We start from the raw sequence: 26,743 nt of genomic DNA on the forward strand, positions 1-26,743 counted from the left end.
TATATCTATATCTATATCTATATCTATATCTATATTTTTTGAGACGAAGTCTTGCCCTGTCACCCATTCTGGAGTGCAATGGCACGATCTCAGCTCACTGCAACCTCTGCCTCCCAGGTTCAAGCAGTTCTCCTGCCTCAGCCTCCTGAGTAGCTGGGATTACAGGCACACACCACCATGCCCGGCGAATTTTTGTATTTCTTTGGTAGAGATGAGGTTTCACCATGTTGGACAGACTGGTCTCGGACTCCTGACTGTGTGATCCACCCGCCTCTGCCTCCCAAAGTGCTGAGATCACAGGCGTGAGCCACTGTGCCTGGCCAGCATATTTTTACTGTAGGAGAATCTTCTCTGTAGTAAGCCAGGGTTAGTTTTAAGATTTACCTCCGTAAAACAAGCTGAGACAATCCCAGAATTTTTCAATATAGCCAAATAATTTGTTTTATATATGTAACAAATGTAACCAGTAATTAAACTGATGTTTTTGTTTGTTCCCTAGTTGTATCGTGATAGTTCTCTACAATCCATTTTATCTTTTAAGCCTGTTTCAAGCTCATCTTGTGTGGAAATAATGCCAATAGAAATGGTAACACAAGCTTCAAACAAAGAACTTTGCTTTCAGTGGTACATTCCTCCCTTGGATAGACCTCCCAAGGAGACAGAACCTATGGTATGTAATATAATTATAGAACTCAATCTTTCATTTAGATGTAAAGCTTAACTAGGCTATTATAACTTGAAGAGTAGAGGACATTCTCTTATCATGTAGATGAGAACAGGTAGCAATATATAATCTATATTGTCTAGTAGAATAAATTTGAAAATAACCAAGAAATCTGAGAAAGTCTGATTCAGGCTGATCATTTTCTTTTTCCTGATCCCATAGGGAAAATTGTCAGTGTGTCACCATTATATATGATGTTTAACATTTTTTTGGTAGTTATTCTTTATCATGTTAAATAATTTTTTTACTGCTATTTTGCTAAGAATATTTACCATGAATATTTTACTGTATCAAGATGATTTTTATAATTTTTCTTCTTAATATTTAGTTGATTTTATAATGTTAGATCAACTTTGTGTTTCTGAGATAAACTCAAATTGATCATGATATATTTATTTTGCTGGATTCAGTTTGCTATTATTTGTATTAGATTTTTGCCTCTGTTTTCCAGAGTAATATTGGGCTAATTTTATACTATTCTTTTTAAAATTTTATTATTTTTTAAAATTTCAATAGGTTTTTGGGGAACAGGTGGTGGTTGGTAACATGGATAAGTTCTTTAGTAGTGATTTCTGAGATTTTGGTGCACCTATCACCCAAGCAATGTACGCTGTACCCTGCCTTACCCCTCTCCCACCCTTTCCCCTGAGCCCCCAAAGTCTATTGTATCATTCTTACACATTTGCATCCTCATAGCTTAGCTCCTATCTCATGAGTGAGAACATACGACGTTTGGTTTTCCATTCGTGAGTTACTTCACTTAGAATAATAGTCTCCAATTCCATCCAGGTTGCTGTGAATGCCATTATTTCATTCCTTTTTATGGCTCATTAGTATTCCATGGTGTGTATGTGTGCATGTATGTATCACATTTTCTTTATCCACTCACTGATTGATGGGCATTTGGGCTGATTTCATATTTTTGCAATTGTGAATTGTGCTGCTATAAATGTTTGTGTGCAAGTATTTTCTTGGTATAATGACTTTTTTTCCTCTGGGGAGATTGTCAGTAGTGGGAATGGTAGATCTACTTTTAATTATTTAGGGAATTTCCACACTGTTTTCCATAGTGGTTGTACTAGTTTACATTTCCCCCAGCAGTGTAAAAGTGTTTCCTTTTCGCCACATCCATGCCAACGTCTATTTATTTTTTGATTTTTTGATTATGGCCATTCTTGCAGGAGCAAGATGGTATTTGCATTGTGGTTTTGATTTGTGTTTTCCTGATAATTAGTGATGTTGGGCATATTTTCATGTTTGTCGGCCATTTATATATCTTCTTTTGAGAATTGTCTATTCATGTCCTTAGCCCACTTTTTGATGGTATTGTTTTCTTTTTCTTACTAGTTTGTTTGAGTTCCTTGTAGATTCCGGATATTAGTCGTTTGTCAGATGTACAGTTTGGGAAGATTTTCTTCCACTCTGTGGGTTGTCTAATGATTATTTCTCTTGTTGTGCAGAAGCTTTTTAGTTTAATTAAGTCCCATCTGCTTATCTTTGTTTTTGTTGCATTTGCTTTTGGGTTCTTGAATATGAAGTCTTTGGCTAAGGCAGTATCTAGAAGGGTCTTTGTGATGTTATCTTCTATAATTTTTATGATATCAGGTCTTAAATCTTTGATCCATCTTGAGTTGATTTTTGTATAGGTGAGAGGTGAGGATCCAGTTTCATTCTTCTACATGTGGCTTGCCAATTATCCCAGCACCAGTTTTTGAAGAAGGTGTCCTTTCCCCACTTTATGTTTTTGTTTGCCTTGTCAAAGATCAGTTGACTATAAGTGTTTGGCTTTATTTCTGTGTTCTCTATTCTGTTCCATTGGTCTATGTGCCTATTTTTATACCAGTACCATGCTGTTTTGGTGACTATGGCCTTATAGTATAGTTTGAAGCTGGGTAATGAGATGCCTCCACATTTGTTCTTTTTGGTCAGTCTTGCTTTGGCTATGCTGGTTCTTTTTTGGTTCCATGTAAATTTTAGGATTTTCTTTTTCTACTTCTGTGAAGAATGATGGTGGTATTTTCATGGGAATTGCGTTGAATTTGTAGATTGCTTTTGGCAGTATGATCATTTTTGTAATATTGATTCTGCCCCTCTGTGAGCATATATTTCCATTTGTTTTTGTCATCTATTATTTCATTCAGCAATGTTTTGTAGTTTTTCTTGTAGAGATCTTTTATCTCCTTGGTTAGGCATATTCCTTAGTAATTTTTTTTGCAGCTATTGCAAAAGGGGTTGAGCTTTTGATTTGATTCTTAGCTTGGTTGCTGTTGGTGTATAGCAGTGCTCCTGATTTGTGTACATTAATATCCTGAAACTTTACTGAATTCATTTATCAGTTCTAGGAGCCTTTTGGATGAGTCTCTAGAATTTTCTAGAGATATGATCATATCATCAGCAAACAGCAACAGTTTGACTTCCTCTTTACCAATTTGGATGCCCGTTATTTCTTTTTCTTGTCTGACTGCTCTGGCTAGGACTTTCAGTACTATGTTGAATAGAAGTGGTGAAAGTGGGCATCCTTGTCTTGTCCCTAGTTCTTAGGAGGAATGCTTTCAACTTTTCTCCATTCAGTATAATGTTGGCTGTGAGTTTGTTGTAGATGGCTTTTATTGCCTTAAGGTATGTCTATTCTATGCCAGTTTTGCTGAGGGTTTTAATCATAAAGGGATGCTGGATTCTGTCAAATGCTTTTTCTACATCTATTGAGATGATCATGTGATTTTTGTTTTTAATTCTGTACCCTGCCTTACCCCTCTCCCACCCTTTCCCCTGAGCCCCCAAAGCCTATTGTATCATTCTTACACATTTGCATCCTCATAGCTTAGCTCCTATCTCATGAGTGAGAACATATGACATTTGGTTTTCCATTCCCGAGTTACTTCACTTAGAATAATAGTCTCCAATTCCATCCAGGTTGCTGTGAATGCCATTATTTCATTCCTTTTTATGGCTCATTAGTATTCCATGGTGTGTATGTGTGGTATATCACATTTATTGACTTATGTATGTTAAACCATCCCTGCATCCCTAGTATGAAACCCACTTGACCATGGTGGATTATCTTTTTTATGTGCTGCTGAATTTGGTTCACTAGTATTTTTTGGATGACTTTTACATTTATGTTCATTGGAGATATTGGTCTGTAGTTTTCTTTTTTTGTTAAGTCCTTTCCTGGGTTTGGTATTTGGGTGATACTGGCTTCATAGAATGATTTAGGGAGGATTCTCTTTTTATCTTTTGGAATAGTGTCAATAGGATTTGTACCACTTCTTCTTCGAATGTCTTTTTTTTTTCTTTTCTTTTTCGAGGCAGAGTCTCACTCTATTACTCAGGCTGGAGTGCAGTGGCATGGTCTTAGCTCACTGCAACCTCTGCCTCCCAGGTTTAAATGATTCTTGTGCTTCAGCCTCCTGAGTAGCTGGGATTATAGGCCTGCACCACCATGCCCAGCTAATTTTTGTATTTTTAGTACAGATGGGAGTTTTGCCATGTTGTCCAAGCTGGTCTTGAACTCCTGGCCTCAAGTGATTGGCCCTCCTTGGCCTCCCAAAATGCTGGGATTACAAGTGTGAGCCACTGCACCCAACCAGTTCTTTGAATGTCTGATAGAATTCAGCTGTGAATCCATCTGGTCCTGGACTTTTTGTTGTTGTTGTTGTTGGCAGTTTTTTAATTACCATTTCTTTCTTTCCTTTTTTTTTTTTTTTTTTTTTGAGACAGAGTCTCACTCTTTTGCCCAGGCTGTAATGCAATGGCATACTCGCAGCTCACTGCAACCTCTGCCTCCCGGGTTCAAGTAATTCTCCTGCCTCACTCTCCCTAGTAGCTGGGACTACAGGCATGTGCCACCATGCCCGTCTAATTTTTGTACTTTTAGTAGAGACAGGGTTTCACCATGTTGACCAGACTGGTCTCAAACTCCTGGCCTCAAGTGATCCACCTGCCTCGGCCTCCCAAAGTGCTGGGATTACAGGGGTGAGCCACTGCACCTGGCCCTTTAATTACCATTTCAATCTTACTGCTTGTTATTGGTCTGTTCAGAGTTTCTGTTTTTTCCTGGTTTAATCTAGGAGGGCTGTATATTTCCAGGAATTTATCTATCTCCTCTAGGTTTTCTAGTTTGTGTGCATAAAGGTGTTCATAGTAGCCTTGAATGATCTTTTGTATTTGTGTGGAATTGGTTGTAATATCTCTCATTTTGTTTCTAATTGAGCTTGTTGGGATCTTCTCTCCTTTTCTTGGTTAATCTCACTAATGGTCTATCAGTTTTATTTATCTTTTCAAAGAACCAGCTTTTTGTTTCATTTATCTTTTGTACTTTTTTTTTTCCAGTTTCATTTAGTTCTGTTCTGATCTTCGCTATTCTTTTCTTCCGATGGATTTGGGTTTGGTTTTGTGCTCTTTCAGACTTCTTGATGTAGGCATTTAATGCTATGAACTTTCCTCTTAGCACCACTTTTGCTGTATCACAGTTTTGGTAGGTTGTGTCACTTTTGTCATTCAGTTCAAAGAATTTCTTAATTTCCATCTTTCATTGTTGACCCAATGATCATTCGGGAGCAGATTATTTAATTTCCATGTATTTGCATTCTGAGGGTTCCCTTCGGAGTTGATTTCCAACTTTATTCCACTCTAGTCTGAGATAGTATATGATATAATTTTGATTTTATTAAAGTTATTGAGATTTGCTTTGTGGCCTATCATATGGTCTATCATGGAGAATGTTTCATGTGCTGATGAATAGGGTGTATATTTTACAGTTGTTGGGTAGAATGTTCTGTAAGTATCTGTTAAGTCTATTTGTTCCAGGGTATTGTTTAAATCCATTGTTTCTTTGTTGACTTTCTGTCTTGATGACCTGTCTAGTGCTGTCAGTGGAGTATTGAAGCTATTATTGTGTTGCTGTCTATCTCATTTCTTTGTTCTAGTAGCAATTGTTTTATACATTTGAGAGCTCCAGTGTTAGGTACATATATATTTAGGATTGTGATATTTTCCTGTTGAACAAGGCCTTTTATCATTATATAATGTCCCTCTTTGTCTTTTTTAACTACTGTTGCTTTAAAGTTTGTTTTGTCTGACATAAGAATAGCTATTCCTGCTCACTTTTTGTGTAAATTTGCATAGAATATCTTTTTCCACCCTTTTACCTTAAGCTTATGTGTTAGGTGAGTCTCTTGAAGACAGCAGATACTTGGTTGGTGAATTCTCATCCATTTTCCCATTCTGTATCTTTTCAGTGGAGCATTTAGGCCATATAAGTATTATATTAGTTAGTAATGAGTTGTGAGGTACTATTCTATTCATCATGCTATTTGTTGCCTGAATACCTTGGTTTTTTTCCATTGTATTATTGTTTTATAGGTCCTGTGAGATTTATACTTTGAGGAGGTTCTATCTTGGTGTATTTTGAGGATTTGTTTCAAGATTTAGAGCTCCTTTTAGCAGTTCTTATAGTGCTGGCTTGGTAGTGGCAAATTCTCTCTGCATTTGTTTGTCTGGAAGAGAGTGTATATTTCCTTCATTTATGAAACTTAGTTTCACAGGGTACAAAATTCTTGGCTGATAATTGTTTTGTTTAAGGAGGCTAAAGATAAGACCCCAATCCTTTCTAGCTTGGTAGGTTTTCTGCTGAGAAATCTGCTGTTAATCTGGTAGGTTTTCCTTTATAGGTTATCTGATGCTTTTGTGTCACAGCTCTTAAGGTTCTTTCCTTCATCTTGACTTTAGCTAACCTGATGACTATGTGCTTAGATGATGATACTTTTGCAATGAATTTCCATGGTGTTCTTTGAACTTCTTGTATTTGGATGTCTAGATCTCTAGTAAGGCCAACGACATTTTCCTTGATAGTTTCCTCAAAGAAGTTTTCCAAACTTTCAGATTACTCTTCTTTCTCTGGAATATTAATTATTCTTAGGTTTCGTTGTTTAACATAATCCCAAACTTCTTGGAGATGTTGTTCTTTTTTTATTTTTATTTTTGTCTTTGTTGGATTGGGTTAATTTGAAAGCCTTGTCTTTGAGCTCTGAAGTTCTTTCTTATACTTGTTCAATTCTGTTGTTGAGACTTTCCATTGTATTTTGTATTTCCTCAAGTGTGCCCTTCATTTCCAGGCTTTGTCATTGTTTTTTATTTATGCTATCTATTTCTCTGAATATTTTTCCATCCATATCCTGTAACCTTTAAAACATTTCTTTAAATTGGTATTTACCTTTCTGTGGTGCCTCCTTGAGTAGCTTAATAATCAACCTTCTGAATTCTTTTTCTGGCAATTCAGAAATTTCTTCTTGGTTTGGATCCATTGCTGGTGAGCTAGAGTGATCTTTTGGGGGTGTTAAAGAACCTTGTTTTGTCATATTACCAGAATTGTTTTTCTGGTTTCTTCTCATTTGGGTAGACTGTGTCAGAGGGAAGATCTGGGACTCAGGGGCTTCTGTTCAGATTATTTTGTCCCATGGAGTGCTCCCTTGATGTGGTGTTCTCCCTCTTCTCTTAGGGATGGAGCTTCCTGAGAGCTGAACTGCAGTGATTGTTATTTCTCTTCTGGGTCTAGCCACCCATTGAAGCTGCCAAGCTCTGGGCTGCTATAGAGGAGTGTCTGCAAAGAGTCCTGTAACATGATCCGTTTTCTGGTCTCTCAGCCATGGATACCAGCACTTGCTCTGGTGGAGGTAGTAGGGGAGTGAAGTGGATTCTGTGAAGGTCCTTGGTTGTATTTTTGTTTAGTGCACAGGTTTTGTGTTGATTGGCCTCCAGCCAGGAGGTGGTGCTTTCAAGAGAGCATCAGCTGTGATAGTATAGGTAAGACACAAGGTTGCCCTAGGGTTGTCTGGGATAAGTATTTGGGTTTCTCAGGTGGTGGATGGGGCCATAGAGCTCTGAAGAGATTATGTCCTTTGTCTTTGGCTACCAGAGCAGTATAGAAAAACCATTAGGTGGGGGCAGAGTTAGGCGTGTCTAAGCCTAGACTCTCCTTGGGCAGGGCTTGCTGTGGCTGCTGTGGCTGCTGTAGGAGATGATGGTGTGGTTCTCAGGTGGATAGAGTAACATTCTCAGGGAGATTATGGCTGCCTCTGCTGCATCATACAGGTTGTCAGGGAAGTGGGGGAAAGTTGGCAGTGACAGGCCTCACCCAGCTCCCACATGGCCCAAAAGGCCAGTCTCATTCCCACCGTGCCCTCCCAACAGCACTGAGTTTATTTCTAGGCAGCTAGTGAGCAGGGCTGAGAACATGCCCTAGACTACAAGCCTCCCTGCTGAGAAAAAAAGCAGGGCTTTCAGGTTTTGAGCCCCCCTACCTGCTGGCTGCCGTACTTGTATCTGCACTCCCCATTTGCCCCCTCCTCCAGATTCTGTCCAGGAAACTTTATATTTGGTTGAAATTGTTACAAAGTTCATCTGGAAGTTTCCTTATCCCTGTAGTCTTTCCCCAGTTCCACTGACAGCCCTCCCCAAGGATTCCTGTGAGATCAAGTTAGAAATGTCTTCCCTGGGGACTGAGAGTGCCCACAGGGCTCTTTCTGCTGCTTCCTCCACCCTATATTTTGCTTGGCTCTCTAAATTTGTCTCAGCTCCAGGTAAGGTCAAATCCTTCTCCTGTGATATGAACTCTCAGATACCCCGGTAAGGATGTTTGTTTGAGGGTGGACATTCCCCCTTTCACACATTGGGCACTCACAGTTTTGGCTATCTTATGGAGCCTGCAGCAGCAAGCCACCCACTTCCTTCAAAGGGTCTGTGGATTCTCTCAATTCCTGGTATGTTCCTGTGTTAGCTCTTGGAGCAAAAGTTAATGATGTGAGTCTCCACAGGTCGCTCTGTCCATTCAAGTGGAAACTGCAAGTTCGGCCTATCTCTTATCTGCCATTCTTTCTCATTATGCTTTTATACTATTCTTGTTAGATATTTTTCGTATCACGATTTTGCTAGAATCATAAAATGAATTGATAAATATATTGTATTTTACTATTTTCTGTGAAGTTTGTGTAAATTTGGAGTACCTTTTTTTACTTGATTGTTAGAACTCATCCGTAAAGCCATTGGAACCTAATATTTTCTTTCTGATAAATAGCGGTATCATTCTTAATAGTTTTATGCAGTCTTTAACCAACAGTACTAGTGTACTGGTTTTCAGAGTTGGTGTCAGTTCTGATTGAGCCAGTATTTTCTCTGATAGTTTGTGCCTATGTTAAACCAAGTTTTAAATATTCTATCATTTTTGTTTATGAAACATTTTGGGTTGTCTATTTCTTCTGAGTCAATTTTAAGTTGATATTTCTAGGAATTTGACCATTTTATTTAAAATTTCTCTCATATTTTAAGTCTATCTAATGTATTTGTAATGATGTACCCTTTTTCATTTCTTGTTGTGCATTCTCCTCTTTTTCTTGAAGTTTTTAATTAGCTAGTTTTCGTTAATATATCTTTTTCTACTTTTTTGTGTTATTTTCCTAGCTGCTGACTTATTGCAGTAGATGTTTATTTCAGTATTCAGCTTTTTCTTACCTAATATATGTATTTTGAAGCTATGAATTTATCTCTAAACATTGTTTTGGCTGCATCACACAAGTTTTTTATTATAGTGTTGACATCATCATCATTCAGTTAAAAATAGTTTTGTAAAATTTTCATTACGATTTCTCCTTTGGCTCATGGGCTATTTTGACATGTGTTTCTAAAATTCCAAACTATGTGGAGCTTTTCTAGTTATCTTTTGTTATCTATTCCCAGGTTGTGTTGTTTTGTGGTAATAAAAAATTCTTAGTGTGATTGCTATTTGTTGAAACTTGATTTTTTTTTTTTTCACCAGGAAAGTGTTAATTGTATAAGTAATCTATTGCTCTTTAAAATAATATATACTCTTCAGTTGTTGAGGAAGTATTTATGTGTGGTCGGTCAGTTTGGCAAATCATCTATATGCTTGCTGATTTTTCCATTTGGTCTGCCTTTTTTAAAAAAACTAATTACTAAGAGAAGTATGTTTAAATCTTTCACTATGATTGTCATTGTTTAGTTTTTTCTTATAGTTCTCTCAAATTTTGCTTTACTTAATTTGAGGCTGTATTCTTAGGTGCAATCAGATTGATAGCTGCTATATCGTCTTGGTGAATTGAACATTTTATCATTTTGATAATAGTACTTTTCTTAATTATGCTTTTTAAATTACATGACCTTTTTGTAATAATGTTCATTTTCCCATAAAGCCTGCTTTATCTGATGTTAACATAGGAAAGTGGCTTTATTTTGCTTATTATTTTCGTGGTAATATTTTTCCAGCCTTTTTCTTTCAACTCTTCCATGTACTTGTGTTTTAATTTTGCTTCTTATAAAAGGTATGTTCTTGGATATTTAAAAATATTGTCTAACAATATTACCTTCTGACTGAAGAATTTAATCCATTAATGTAAATACTAATATATTCGGTTTAAATCTACCTTGCTTTTGCTTGTCCTGGATTTTGTTTTTCCTCTCCTTTAATATCTACTTTTGGATTGATTTCTTTATCATTCATTTTTTCACTGTAAGTTTTGAAATTATGCACTCTTTCTGTGCTTTTAGTGGTTACCTTCAGGACAACATACATACTTAACTTATTAAAATCTACATTGATGTATACCTTTACTCCCCTAATGGCTTACATGGCATTACTGTACATTTTCCTTTTTAACCCAAAATAATAAAATTATTTTTATGTATTTGTTTTTCTTGTTTTATACAAGAAATGTTTTTTTATTTTAATGAATCTCCTACACATTTACCATTTGGTTTGTTTTTTACTCCCTCTTGCATTTTAGACATTTCTTCCAGGACTACTACTTTCTGTTGAAGTACATGCTTTAGAATTTCCTTTGGTGAGGATCTTCTGGAGGCAAACTCTTCCAATTTTTGTTTGCCTATACATGTCAGTATTTTACATTTATTTGTAAATTAAATTTTCATGGGGTAATTTAAGTTCAGAAATCATGTCGTTTCAACACATTCAAAACCTCATCTGCTCATTTCCATTGTTCCTGTTGAGAAGAAAGCCACTGCTGCTTTGGAAGTTTTAGGACTTCTTTAACCAGTTTCTTTTGAGATTTTCCTCTTTGTTTTTTGCACAGTTTTACTGGGACTGGTCTTCTTTCTATTTGTTTTAGTGGGTAAGAACACATTCTCTGGAACTAAACTGCCTAGGTTTGAATCTCATCTCTGCCACTTAACAGTTTTGTGATCTTGAGTAGATTAGTTAACTTTTCTGCATCAAGGTCACCCTCATCTGTAATTAGAGATAACTATAAACTCCTAAACTCAATAAAGAGTAGTTGTCATTATTATGTGAAATTATTTTTAAATTATTATGCTTTTAAAGTTTAATAGCTTCAAATATACATTAAATATACTTGGTAATCATTATTTAAAGGCACCTTTAATGTTTATCAGTAATATCTCCTTATAGATACTTTAGCTTCCAACATTCTGCAGAAAAGACAGTAAACTGTGCCTAACCAGCAAAATTTAAGTACATAGCAAATAAAAGAAAACCTTAGTTTGCCTCTAAATGCAGTTTACAAATTTGTATCATAGATATAATTCATTTTAATGTATGTTATCCTTATATTTATATCCATTATATATATATTTATTCATATCTATATCCATATGGATGGACATTTGAATAGGGCTAATTGGGGGACAGAAGGAAGGAGGGGACAAGTATTTAGGAGCAGTTCAGTATCAATCCATGAATTACTGGAGATTGAACAGTAATTCAGATTTTAGGATAGCCTTGAAAATGGGTCAAGCTTTTAAAAACCCAGCAGTTGGTCAATACAGCCTTTCACAGAGGGACATTCCACTATAGAATTCCTTTGATTGCTGCTTTGGGTAAGAAGAGCCTCAGGCTTTTTCCCATAAAACATTTGCCTTATAGTTTTGCCCTGTTCAGCATTTTTATTTACTTTTTGTGTTCTGCATTGGTCTGTTCTTACACTTCCCAGCTCTTGAGTGCTGTCCCCTCTAGCTGTGCCTCTGGTAGCTTCTGCAACTCCTTGACTTGTGACCCACGTCAAATCATGAAACCTCCGGGGCCTGCCTCTCTGTTCTCCAGCACCATTTCTCACTTTGGCCCCTTCATTCTGCTACCTTAGGCTGGAAATCTGCTACTAACTCTTGGTCAATTATAATTCTATTCCCATCCAGATACAAAAGAGAAACTTTAGCATATAACTCTCCAGATACCTTTCATGCTATTTCCCACATTTTAAAAGTACTGTCCCTTCCACTCTTTGCCAGTTAAATCCTTGCCAGATATTCCATATACATTTTAAAAATAATGAATCTGTAGTGTCTTTTAGGGGAATGTAGTGCAGTAGTTTTCAAATTATAATTAAAAATACTAATGGGTCAAGGAGTATAGTGGATCATAAATAGAATTTTTTAAAAAGAAATGAAACACAAAAAACACTAGAACGCATTGCATATAAAAATGTTTCCTGAAATTTTCATTTTATGATATATACGTTAAAAACAAAATTTCTTAGGTTGGTCTTCAGCATATGTCAAATTTTATTTACTTGCTGGCAAGGAGCTAATAAAAGATTATATCCATTCAGAGAGGGTTTAGAAATGGGACGAATACATAGTTGGGAAACAGAATGTTTACCTAAGCAGTTAGTTTTAAAAAAGAGGAAGAAAGCATAAAGCTTATTTCACAAGGTCACAGAAACATCATATCCATATCAGTTATTACGAGGGCAGTTTGCGGCGGCATAATTTGAGATGTCTGTATGCTGCTATTGGAAAAACAAAACAAAGCAATATCTAAGAAGCAAATGCTAAGAATATCTTTGTGGCTGATAATTAGAGTAACAAGGTTTTATCCATCAACAATTGTGTCTGACAATTAACATAGAAGCATGAACTAGTGTCAGGCAGAGATTAGAAGCAGAACACCAACTAAAAAATTCAGATTTAAGCAAATTGCTTGAGCGATATTCTCTAGTCACAAGAAAAGATGCAGAACACACAGTTTTTCCATTTTTTAGTTTGAGAATATTTTTCCCCTTTGACAATAAGCATGTATGCATTGGGTCATGATAAAAGATGTAGTTGCTGCCATAATGCTCAGTCAAAAAGTCAAGAAACACTGACCTAGATGCACTAGATCTCAGACTCCATATTTTATTATTTTGGAAGAAAAAGCTGAAATTCATTTGATGATTTTAAGCATTCATCTACTCATTGTTTCAGGATTTTAGCAGAGTTTAATGTTGAATAACTGGCTGAAGCTCGTGAAACCCACAAGATAATAAGAGAGAAAACTTACGTAGAACTCACTATGTTCCAAGCACTTTACTTCCATCATTTCACATCAACTCTGTAAGATAAACACTTTCATTAGCCCCCTTTTACAAAAAAAGAAGTGAGACACAGGATGGAAGAATGTTAGTGGGCAAGGAGTCAGGCTTGAAGCAATCTGACTCCAGAGTCTGCACATCTGAGCATGGTGCTGTATTGAGTCTTCAGATGATGCTCCTGGCTATGGGCACTTCTAGCTTCTTGAAAGGATGGTAATGAAAATTAATAACTGACTTGGAGCTTTGGAGTTTTCAGGGACAAAAAGAATCATTGTGTGACAATGCAATTTAACATCCCTTGATCCACCCACTTGGTCCCTTTAGTTTATTCACCACATTGAAGCATAAATACCAATAGGAACTAGGGATGCTAGCGGCAGCAGAGTTGAAATTCCAGCACTGGGGATTTTGATATGAAATTTTTCAATAATTCAGAGGGCTAATACTCCGTGCTACAATACTTTGGAATTAAGTTTACAACTTTGAAAATCTTAGCTTCTTGGGTATACAAGGTAGAAATTGTTCTATCCTGGTTGACAAAATTATCTTTAATAGAATATAATAGAACCACATTACAAGTTATTCATTGGAACTTTGTACAAACTAAGCATCTTTTGAACAATTTCAAAATCTTACAGGGATAAATACCAACTAGGCTACCAGGGACTATCATTTTAATGAACCTCCCAGACAATGGCTTTAAAAATAGCTGCAAAAAGTAGTTTATTTAAGTCAGAGAGACATACTACTACAGTTTAACTGTAAGAAGATGTAAGCATGGCTAAAGGTTTGATTGCCCAAATTTGTCCCCAGATTGTACCTTAGGACTTTTAACTTTATCCTGTCTCATCTTCCTGCTCTTTTTAGAATCCAGCATTCCTAGGAAGATGTAGCTCATTTGAGGAACAGAATAAATTTGAATTATGTTTATAACTTGGGAAGGCTCAAGGAATACAAGTCACAGCTAATAGGGCAGAGGGATAATAAGGAATCAGTAGCTGGCCCTTCCTTTGGGCACCTGAGAACTAATTTGGAGGGAATCATTGCTGCTACAAAGGTTGTTGTGTGGTCTGAGTTTGGGCTGACATGACTGTAGCTGCCAGCTGGCCAAGGAGGAACAGGGAACTAGGTTCTCCTATGCATTTCTAGGATAATACTCACTGCCCTCCAATGGGCTGCTGTGAAACTGAGAAGTGAGTGGACCACACTTCCCACAGCTTCTTGCTCACATTGCATGGCTTGAAAGGGTCCTGCCCTCCCTGACTGCAGGCCTAAGGTGCTGTTTTGAGAGTTTAACGCTGGGCTGTGCCCCACCTTCAGACTGAGTTTGAGTTGATGTGGCAGCAGCTGCTGCCTGACCAAGGAGGAACAAGAAAACCAATCTCTCCTATGCATACCTAGGACAATACCCACTACCCTGCTACAGGCTGCTGTGAGATCAAGACTCAAGCAGACTGCATACATTACTGATTCTTGCCCATGCTGCTCTCCTGAGGGGGATCAGGGCCACCCACTCTGGTCACAAACCCACAACTGGCACCATTTTGAGAGTTTAATGTTGGGCTATACCTTACTCTTGGGCCGAGTTCCAGGCAATGCAGCTGTAGCTGCCACCCAACCAGGGGAGCAACAGGGGAGATCAAACTATCCTAAGCACACTTAGGACAATACCCACTGCCCTGCTATGGGCAACTGTGGGACAGAGGACTAGTCCACTCAATCCATTGCAGTTACCAAGAACACCAACACGGACTCCTTGGGTCCTAGTAGGTCGCTCCATCAGTGCTATAGCCACCACCCATATGACACCAGCTGCCTAGGGGCTTGAGAACTTGCCCACACATCTGGCCCACTACTCCCACTGCTAACTTCTTTATTATTATTATTATTATTATACTTTAAGTTCTGGTATACATTTTCAGAACGTGCAGGTTTGTTACATAGGTATACATGTGCCATGGCGGTTTGCTACACCTATCAACCTGCCATCTAGGTTTTAAGACCCACATGCATTAGGTATTTGTTCTAATGCTCTGCTCCCTACCCACAGACAGGCCCCAGTGTGTGCTGTTCCTCTCCCTGTGTCCATGTGTTCTCATTGTTCAGCTCCCACTTATGAGTGAGAACATGTAGTGTTTGGTTTTCTAGTGCTGTTAGTTTGCTGAGAAAATGGTTTCTAGCTTCATCCATGTCCCTGCAAAGGACATGAACTCATTCTTTTTAATGGCTGCATAGTATTCCCTGGTGTACATGTGCCACATTTTCTTTATCCTATCTATCATTGATGGACATTTGGGTTGGTTCCAAGTCTTTGCTATTGTAAATAGTGCCACAGTAAACACATGTGTGCCTGTGTCTTTATAGTAGAATGATTTATAATCCTTTGGGTATATACCCAGTAATGGGATTGCTGGGTCAAATGGTATTTCTGGTTCCAGATCCTTGAGGAATTGCCACACTGTCTTCAACAATGGTTGAACTGATTTACACTCCATGAACAGTGTAAAAGTGTTTCTATTTCTCCACAGCCTCTGTAGTTTCCTGACTTTTTAATGATCACCATTCTAGCTGGCATGAGATGGAATCTCATTCCCACTACTAACTTCTAAGCAAGCCACCTAGAAGCCCATGATTCAGCCCTCCAGGATTCACTAACACTGGAGCCTGTGTAACCTGCTCTGAGGCTTAAAAACAAGCACATTTGCCCCACTGCTGCCACCAGTGGGGTCTGGAGACAGCTCAGTTTGTGTCCAAATCTGCAGCAAAACTTCACCGCATCCTCAACTAATAACTCTACCTTAAGCCACCAAGGAAATCAGGGATACCAGTGATCTTGTGTATTGTCAAAGAAGTAACACAAACTTCATACTATTGCAGTCACCCAAAATCAAAGCCAAAATAGCCTACTCAACCAACAACATATGTACACCCTCAGGAAAAAATAGTTGTCCCCTCCAAATCAATTTCATAAAATTGGAACAAGCAACTGCTACATCAGATGCACATATCAATGGAAGGACATAGTAAACATGAAAAAGCAGGAAATATGATACAACCAAAGGACCACAACAATCATCCAGCAATAAATCCTAATTTAAAAAATTCCTTGAAATGCTGGCTAAAGAATTCAAAATATTGGTTTGAAAGAACCTCAGTGAAATGCAGGAAAAATCTGAAAACCAATACATAGAAATCAGAAAATCAATTCAGGGTATGAATGAAAAATTTAACAAGGAGATAAATATCTTTTAAAAAAAAGAATTTCTGAACTAAAAAATTCATTGAAGGAAATAGAGAATACACTTGAAAGCTTTAGTGACACACTAGAGTAAGCAGAAGAAAGAATCTCAGAACTTGAAGATGGGTTTTTTGAAATACTCTTGTCAGACAAAAATAAGAAAAAAGAATGAAAAAGAATGAACAAAGTCTTTGAGAGATCTGGGACTATGTAAATCACCAGAACTTATGAATTGTTGGTATTTCCAAGGAGAAAGATCAAAAAGATTAGGAAACTTACTTAAGGACATAATTGATGCAAACTTCCCAAATATAGCAAAGAGTCAGTCATCCAGATACAGGAGGCCCAATGATCCTCAGGCAAATACATTGCAAAAAAGACTTCATCATGGCATATTGTCTTCAGAATGTCAAAAGTCAAAGTGAAAAAAAATGTAAAATTATCAAAAGAGAAGTGTCTAGTCATCTATAAAGGAAATCTCATTAGTCTAACAGTGGCCTTTTCAGCATAAATCTTACAGGGCAGAAGAGAAGGCAGTGGCATTTTCAAAGTACAGAAAGAGAAAACTGTCAGTCAGTAATCTTATATACTGCCAGAATAAGCTTTATAAATGAAGGAGAAATAAAATCTTTCCCAGACATGCAAATGCTGATGGAGTTTGTCATTACTAAACTGGCCCTACAGGAAATGCCCAAATGAGTCTTAAACGTGGAAACAAAAGGTTGATATTCACCACCATGAAAACACATAGAAATATAAAACTTACAGTTCTTATAAAACAGTCACACAAAAGAGGAAGAGAAAAGATCAAGTGGCAACATGGCAGAATCTTATCAAACCACAAAACAAGAGAAAAAGAAACGATTTATAAACCAACTTGAAAACAATTAACAATGTAACAGGAACAAAGCCTCATATATCAATATTAACTTTGAATATAAATGGATTAAATCTTCCACTTAAGAGATACAGATTGGCAGAATGGATTAAAAAACAAAACCAAACCATGATCCAACTATATGCTACCTATAAGAAACTCACCTTATCTATAAAGACCCATAATAGACTGAAAGTAAAGGGGTGAAAAAAGATATTCCAAAGGAGTAAGAACCAAAAGCAAGTGGGAGTAGCTACATTATACCAAACAAAACCAACTTTAAATAAAAAACAGTAATAAAAGACAAGGAAGATCATTATATAATGATAAAGGGATAAATTCAGCAAGAGGATGTAACAATCTGAAATACATATGCACACAACATCAGAGTACACAAATTCACAAAACAAATATTACTAAACCTAAAGAAAGAGATAGACAGCAATACAATAATAGTGGACAACTTTAACATCCCACTCATAGCACTAGATAGATCATCAAGACAGAAAATTAACAAATAAATGTTGGACTTTATACAAAATTCATTTTGCTGAGATTTACAGAATATTTTATCCAGCAACTACAGAATATTCATTCTTTTCATTGGTGCATGGAACATTCCCCAAGATAGACCACCTATTAGGCCATAAAAAAAGTTTTAACAGATTGTTTTAATAAAAATTATGTCAAAGAATTTATCAGACTACAATAGAATAAAGCTAGAAATCAATACTAAGAGGAGCTCCAAAATCTTAGAAACACATGGAGATTAAACAGCATGTTCTAGAAAGATTACTAGATCAATGAAGAAATTAAGATGGAAATTAAAAATTTTTTGAAATGAATGAAAATGAAAACACAACATTAAAAAAGAAAAAAACCTGTGGGATGTAGCAAAAGTAGTGCTAAGAGGGAAGTTCATAGCATTAAATGCCTACATCAAAAAAGTTGAAAAGTCACAAATTAACAACTTAATGTTACACTTCAAGGAACTAGAAAAACAAGAAGAAACCAAACTCAAAGTTAGCAGAAGAAAACAAATAACAAAGCTCGGAACAGAACTAAATGGTATAGAGACTAAAAAACAATACAAAGGGTTTTTTTTAAAGGATAAACAAAATTGTCGAGGCACTAGCTAGACTTAAGAAAATGGAAGAACCAAATAAACACAATCATAATTTAAAAAGGAGACATCACGAGGTGACAATGTGCTAGCAGCCCTCACTGGCTCTTGGCGCCTCCTTGGCCTCAGCGTCTGCTTTGTCCACACTTGAGGAGACCTTCAGCCTGCCGCTGCACTGTGGGAGCCCCTCTCTGGGCTGGCCGAGGTTAGAGCTGGCTCCCTCTGCTCCCCCAGAGGTGTGGAGGGAGAGGCACAGGCAGGAACCCGAGAACATGCAGCCCGCCATGACCGCCCCCACCCCACCATGCCCCATGGGCTCCCACATGGCCCAAGCCTCCCCAATGGGTGCCACCCCTGCTCCAGGGCACGGGGTCCCATCGACCACCCACCCAAGGACTGAGGAATGTGGGTGCAGCATAGGACTTAAGGGACTGGCAGGCAGCTCTGCCCGCGGCCCCTGTGCACAATCCACTAGTTGAAGCCAGCTGGGCTTCTGAGTGGGGTGCAGACTTGGAGAACTTTTATGTCTAGCTGGAGAATTGTATATGCACCAGTCAGCACTCTTGTGTCTAGCTCAGGGTTTGTGGATGCACCAGTCAGCACTCTGTATCTAGCTAACCTAGTGGAGACTTGAAGAACTTTTATGTCTAGCTAAAGGATTGTAAATGCACCAATCAGTACTCTGTGTCTAGCTCAGAGATTGTAAATGCACCAGTCAGCACTCTGTCAAAATGGACCAATCAGCTCTCTGTAAAACGGACCAATCAGCAGGATGTGGGTGGGGCCAGATAAGGGAATAAAAGCAGGCTGCTGAAGCCAGCGGGGGCAACCTGCTCGGGTCCCCTTCCATGCTGTGGAAGCTTTGTTCTTTTGCTTTTCACAAAACATCTTGCTGCTGCTCACTCCTTGGGTCTGCACCACGTTTAAGAGCTGTAACACTCACCGCGAAGGTCTGCAGCTTAACTCCTGACGCCAGCGAGACCACAAACCCACTGGGAGGGAAGAACAGCTCTGGACGCGGGGAACAAACAACTCCGTATGTGCTACCTTTATGAACTGTAACACTTGCTGCGAAGGTCTGCAGCTTCCCTCCTGAGGCCAGTGAGACCACAAAACCACTGGAAGGAATGAACAACTCCAGACATGCTGCCTTTAAGAGCTGTAACACTCACCATGAAGGTCTGCAGCTTCACTCCTGAAGTCAGCAAGACCACAAACCTACTAGAAGGAACAAACTCCAAACACACCATCTTTAAGAACTGTAACACTCACTGTGAGGGTTGATAGCTTCATTCTTGAAGTCAGCGAAACCAAGAACCCACCAATTCCAGGCACAACAGTACAACTGATGTTACAGAAATACAAAAGATAACCAGAGACTATTATGAACAACTATATGAGACAAACTAGAAAACCTAGTGGAAAAGGATAAAATCCTGGAAACATACAATCTCCTGAAATTGAAGTAGGAAGAAATAAAAGTCATGAACAGACCAATAGTAAGTAGCAAGATTGAATCAGTAATAAAAAAAATCTCCAAGCATCAACAAAAAACCCAGGATTAGATGGAATCATAGCCAAATTCTACCAAACTACAAAGAATAATAATACCAATACTCCTAAAACTATTCCAAAAAACTGAGTAAGAAGAAATTCTTCCTAACTCATTGTGTAAGACCAGTATTGCCCTGATACCAAAATCAGACAAGGACATAACAGAAAAAGAAAACTACAGACCAATATCCTGAGGAATATGGTTGCAAGAATCCTCAACCAAATACTAGCAGAAAGATAATACACCATGATCAGGTGGGATTTATCCCAATGATGCCATTATAAGTCAACATATGGAAATCAATAAATGTGATACATCACATAGAGAAAATTAATGACAAAAACTATGTGATCATCTCAACAGATGTAGAAAAAGCATTTGGTAAAATTTAGCATACCTTTATTATGAAAATCTTCAACAAATTAGGCATAAAATAACATACCTCAACATGATGAAGACATAATTAAGACAAACCTACAGTCAATATCAGACTGAAAGGGGAAAAGTTGAAAATATTCTCTCTGAAAGCTGGAACAAGGCAAGGATGCCCATTTTCACCATTCTTATTTAGGATGGTACTGGAAGTTCTCACCACAGCTATCAGGCAGGAGAAAAATATTAAAGACATACAAACTGGAAAAGAGAAAGTCAAATCACTTCTGTTTGCTGATCTTATAACTAAAAAATCCTAAAGACTCCACCATAAAACCTCTTAGTTTGATAGATGAATTTTGTAAAGCTTCAGTATACAAAATTTACGTACAGAAATCAGTAGCATTTCTATATACCAATAATGATCTAGCCGAGGACCAAATCAAGAAGGCAATCACATTTGTAATAACTACATAAAACAATACCTAGTAATATATTTAACCAAGGACATGAAAGATCTCTAAAAAGAAAGCTACAAAACAGTGATGAAAGAAAGTGTAGATGACACAAACATGGAAAGACATTCCATCTTCATGGTTTGGAAGCATCAATATTATTAAAATGACCACACTGCCCAAAGCAATCTACAGGTTCAACGTTTTTCACAGATAATTAGGAAAAAAAAATCCTAAAATTCATATGGAACAAAAAATGAGCTGGAATAGCCAAAGCAATCTAAGCCAAAAGAACAAAGCTGGAGGCATCACATTACCTCACTTCAAATTATGCTACAAGGTTATAGTAACCAAAACAACATGGTACTGGTATAAAAAATAGAATCTACAAGGAACTCAAGCAACTCAACAAGAAAAAAAATTACAAAGTGGACTCAAAACATGAACATTTATTTTTCAAGAGAAAATATACAAGTTTTCCATAAACATGCAAAAAAGTGCTCAACATCACTAATCATCAGAGAAATGAAAGTTAAAATGACAAGATATAATCTTACACCAGTCAGAATGACTTATTAAAAAGTAAAAAAAAAAAAAAAAAAACAGATATTGGCAAGATGGAATTACAGAATTGGAGAAGATGAAATACTTTTATACACTCTTGGTGGGAATGTAAATTAGTACAATCTTTATGGAAAAAAGTAGGGAGATTTCTCAGGTAACTAAAAATTGAACCACCATTGGATTTAGCAGTTCTATGACTAGGTGTATATCCAAAGGGAAATAAAGTATTATATCAAAAAGATACCTGCACTTGTATGTTTACTGCATCACTATTTACAATAGCAAATATATGGAATCAACCTACGTATCCATCAATAGAGGACTCAATAAAGAACTACTCAGCCATAAAAAATAATCATGTCTTTTGTGGTAACATGGATATAACTGGAGGCCATTATCCTAACTAAAATAACTTAGCCAAATACCACATGTTCTCACTTAGAATTGGAAGCTAAACAATGAGTAAACATGGACATGCACAGTGGAATAATAGACATTGGAAATGACGAAGAGTGGGAGGGTGGGAGATGGGTGAAGATTGAAAAATTACCTATTGGGTACAATGTTCACTATTCAGGTGATGAGTACTCTAAAAGCCAAGACTTTGTCACTAGCCAAACTCTCTCTATATATAAAGTTGGAAAAAATAAATAAACTTGGAAAAAAAGCAAAAAACAAAGGCCGTTTTACTGAGCGCAGTTGGACAGTCCAAGGCAAGGTATTCAAAGGCTATAGAAGACTCAGATGGATAAGGATGATCAAAGGCAGGAAGTTTGAGCAAGGACATCACTGAAGAGCAAGACTCTGCCAAGTGAAAACACAAACGTGAATGCAACTGAAATGGTATTTGGAGGTATGTTTATTTAGTGCAGGAATCCAGCCAGTCTATAAACAAGATATGTGGACCTAGTACTCTTTTCTGGAAGACTTTATGCCCCTAATAAAAGCTAGACTCTGTTTCAGGTTTCCAAATAAACAAGCTGTGCGTTTAAGACAAGTTCAGCCCTAGCAAGTTACTGAAGGAAGAGTTAGAGTTCCTGGGAAAGCTACCAAGTCATAATAAAAGCAGGAGCCCAATGACCAACTTGGATGTTGGGAGTGCTGTAACTCAGGGATCATGCAGAGGCCCAGGGATTCCCTCTGAGGTGCTCTGGATTTTGGGCCTTGTTGACCATGTGATTAGCTAGAGCCTGGTCCTTCAGATGGGGCCCAAAATAACATCCAGCTTCAGGGAGCTTGGAAAGGCAAAAGCTGTGCTGTATAAGGGAGATAGGGACTGACATTTGAAATAGCTGTTGCGACACAAAGTATGGCTGAGAACCAGCAGCACTAGCATCCCCTGGAATCTCATTAGAAATGTAGACTCTCAGTTCAGACCCACTGAGTCAGAATATGCATTTTAATAGTATCTCCCAGGTATTATTATGTACATTCAAGTTTGAGAAGCACTGTTCTGGGCCATTGCTACTAATGCAGCTTACAGTTCTAATGTTGATTCTCCATTGCTGCATCATATAGTATGTTGCATTGGAAACCTTCTCTGACTTCTCTTGGTACCACCCAAGGCAAAGTTCAGAACTAAAAAGAAACTAAGAGAACATCTATTCAATGCTCACATATTACAGAGGAAGAAGCAAGGTCCCATGTGGGTAAAGCGACTTGACCAATGCCACAACTTATTAGTGACAAAAATAGGAATGAGAACCAAACTCTTCTCATCCCTACTATTGATTTATTTACAAACACATATAATTTAGCTGCTTACTAATTAATAAAAGATTTATTAAGTACATACCATATGCCAGGTATTTTTTTAGGTGATTAAGATACAAAGATGAGGAAGTCAGGCAATCAACTCCATCTAATACAAGAGAGCTCTTCTTTCACTCATTCCTGGGCTATAAGGAATTCTAAACATAAGACACATTTTAAATACAATAGTCCTCAGTGTTTTTCAAAACCATATCACTTCTTTGCCATTGGAAAACTAGTTTTTGCAGAAGTGAGTAAGGGAGCATTGAAAGTTCCATCATGAGTGTATTGTCTCCTCCTGAATCCACCCTGAAGTATGAAGGTGATATAGGGTGAATCTTGTCCCTTGAAGAGTGAAGACAAGCGGGAATAGAACTAAGGATTAGTAGATTAGGCAAGGACTGGCTGGGAGATCTAATGGGAAGTCATCTTGGGATTAGCAGTAGGTCTAAGAGAATATGAAGAATGAGGCACCAAGAAAGAGTAAGGAGCCAGGAATGATCACGAACTAAAATAATGCCTTAGAGCATTATTATTGCTCTAAGCACTTCACATGGACTCATTGAATCCTCACAGGAGCAATTCATGGAATGGGGATTACACATCTCCATTTCACAAATGAGGAAGCCAGAGGCATGAATGTCGACTTGCCCATAGTCTGCGTTTGCATTATGACTATGTAAGTATCATTCATGGGTGAGCCAAGTAGGTTACTGCTTCCTTTATTTCTGCCTTCTTTCCAGAAGAAAAAAGTTGCCTTTAACTTAGAACCAGTCTTTTGTTTTATTTTTGTTTATTTTGGGATCTCTAATTCTTCCCAAACTTTCAAAGAACTATACAGTCTTCTCCATTTGGTCAAACTCATCAGTTTATCTTTCAGTTCCATTTGTTTTTCTTCTTCAGAGACATGCTCCACATTGATTGCTTTTATGGCTCAACTATCATCTTAAGAGTCACATTCATCACCCTACTGCATATTCCTTTCCCTTTCTCTAAGTTGGGTTCCCTGGGTCTCCTGTTTCTGTCTTGAGTTGCTCTCTTGGGTCAGATGAACACGTCTTCCAGCTTCCTGAAAAAGGGTGTATTAGAGGTTCTAATTTTTCAGAGTATTCATGAGACTTCACAAAGAAAGGATAAGGCATGGAAGGCTAAAGAAAGCACAGGTAATCATTCGAGACACTTAAGATATCCAGGGGCAGCTTTCAGTGTCTCAGTCACATAGGACACAGTTCATTTATGGATTATAAACCACCAAAATCTGACATATCTTGGTCTCAAGCTGCTCTCTTATCTGAGGAGGAGCCTTTTCTATCTCTTTGTGTAGTCAAAAACACGTGTGGGCCCAGACTCAATAATAGAAGTGAAGATAATAGATCTAACTGCCAATCATCAGTATGCACATTTTTTATAAAAAATGCAGACCAGATGTTACAGGCTGCTCTCTGGTCTGTTTCAGACCCTTGAACAGGATTGCATTAATTACTAGTTAACACATTTTACTCAGATTTGGCCAAGGGCCAATACCATGACTACATTGCCCTTATATGGTAACAGGGGTGCAGCAAACTAACTGAGATTACCTAGGAGGTAAAAAGACCTTGAATGTCTAACAAAATATCTTTATTTTAATGCTTAATTCATTGTTTTCTTGGCCTAAAATTCTAGGCTGACAGTTATTTTCCCTGAAATCATGGACGGTATTATTCCACTGTCTCTGGCATTGTCAACAGCAATGTCTCTGCATTGCTGTTGAGAAGGCTGATCCCATTCTGATTCCTAGTTCATTATTTGTGACTCTGCTAGCTCTCAGAGTCTTCCCTCTGTCCCATATGTACTGAGATTTCATGATGCGCATTGGTGTGAGTCTTTCATCTGTTGTGCTGGATATTTAGGGTGGCCCTTTCAAAATGAAAACTAATATTCTCCAGTTCATGGAAATTTGTTTTATTTAATAATTTCCTCCCTCTGATTATCTTATTACCTTTTGGAATTTCTATTATTCAGATATTGAACCAATTGGATTAAGTGTTTACTTTTCTCATTTTTTCCCCTATTATCTATGTTTTTAAATTTAGGTTTCACTTTTGGGGAGATGGATTCAACTTTATATTTTGAATCTTTTATTATTTAGTTGTTTTGATCATATTTTTATTTTTAAGTGGTCTTCCTTGTTCTCTGATTGTCCCATTTTGATAGTATCCTGTTCTTGTTTCACAGATGCAACATTGTCTTTCTTCTATCTGAGGATATTAGTTATGGTTTCATTGGAGTTTTCTCCTGATCTTTGTCTTATATCTTATTCTGCAATTTCCCTTCTGTTAGTTTTAGTTTTTGCCTTTCATTTCCTGTCTAGTGACTCTTGACTGTCCATTTATGTTTGAAGTGAAGCACTAAAAAGCATATTTGGTTAGACATTGATTTGTGGGCCTCATTATAGGGTAACTGCAGAAGGAGCCAGTAGTTTCACTGGAGGATGATGACATTTCAGTATCTGTAGGTCTTTTCTCTTTGACATATCAGTTTCCCCAAAGACAATTCTCTTAGACACCTGCCTAATTTACTACATTCTAAGAAGGGCTGTTGTGGGGTAGGGGGATGTCTCTCATTCAGAATGCAGACTTTCACTTAATTACAATGTTTTTAGTAAAGCATCTGAGCCCTGTACCTAACGTCCCTCAGCATAGATCCTCTCTGATTTAACATGAGCAGAGAGCAAAATAGAAGAAGGTCAGCCAGGAGAGAGGAGGCAAGGGAAAGGAGGAGTCTCCAGGTTGTACCCACCCAGATGAAAGGGAGGTTGTCTAATGTTACTCCTTGTTTGCAGTACCACCTACTCCTGCCTTTAAAGGTACCTGAGCTTTCAGTTCCTGAGCTTGTCGGGGATCTCAGTCATGCTTGTTGTTGGCAACCCCTCTGAAAACACTTAGGACACAGCCTTTCCTCTCTGCTGAGTCAGCTTTGTTCTTCCAGGTGCTTTCTGTCTTTCATAGTGTTGCTAACATCTTTTGTCTGCTTCATCTCCTCTTGTGTTCTTTCTGTCCTTGTGGACTTATGCCTTTTAAAAATACCTAAAAATACCTTTACTCTTATCTTAGTTTACTTTGTGAGGAAGCAGAGGTAAAGGCATATGCCTTTAGGGGTGAGGAGAGTTTTTTCATCCTCTTCTAAAGATTTGGGTCTAAAGTCTACCAAAATAATACTGACAATGGATAGCCTAACAGGAGAAAAAGCATACAAATTTAGTAATGTGTATAAGCACAGGAAAATAACAAAAGAATGATTACCCAATTACCCAGAGAGATTCAGAAGCTTATATACCCTTCTTCAGGTTTCTTCCTTCAGGGAGAGGAAGCTGGGGATATGGGCAATTTTGAGGAGTCATCAATGATTTTTACCAGAACTGAATGGACCCAAAGGGCAGACCATAGTTTTTAAATGATCTGTGTAAAGGGACCAAGAACGACAATAGCTTGTGGGAAGTTAGGGAAGAAGAGAGGTAGCACAACACTGCAAACAAAGGTTGTCTGATTATGCAGATAGAGTCTCCCAGGCAGTCTCTCCAAGCTGCCCTCAGAAGAATAGACAAAAACTCTGTGAGGGCAAGGTGATGACTTTTAGTCTTTTCTCCTCTCTGGTACTTAATCTTTCTTGGTTATTTAATGAGATTCCTAGAAAGGGAGCTTCAAGACTATTGTACTTCTTTTGGAAGATGTTTTCTCAGGCAGATACGGGAACCTCCTGAGAG

The 26,743-nt window shown here is 37.7% G+C and overlaps 1 protein-coding gene across 4 annotated transcripts in view; it reads left to right on the forward strand.

Moving 5' to 3' along the window:
• CFAP54 (cilia and flagella associated protein 54) overlaps positions 1–26,743 on the forward strand; it is a 377,198-nt gene that overhangs the window by 287,555 nt on the left and 62,900 nt on the right. For all 4 annotated transcript variants that reach the window (XM_008004317.3, XM_037996664.2, XM_037996665.2 and 1 more), the window contains one exon: positions 500–670. In XM_008004317.3, coding sequence (XP_008002508.3) covers positions 500–670 — 171 coding nt within the window. The remainder of the gene's footprint in view (positions 1–499; positions 671–26,743) is intronic.

This window comes from Chlorocebus sabaeus, chromosome 11 (genome assembly GCF_047675955.1).
Source record: "Chlorocebus sabaeus isolate Y175 chromosome 11, mChlSab1.0.hap1, whole genome shotgun sequence".
In the NCBI taxonomy this organism is placed as follows: Eukaryota; Metazoa; Chordata; class Mammalia; order Primates; family Cercopithecidae; genus Chlorocebus; species Chlorocebus sabaeus.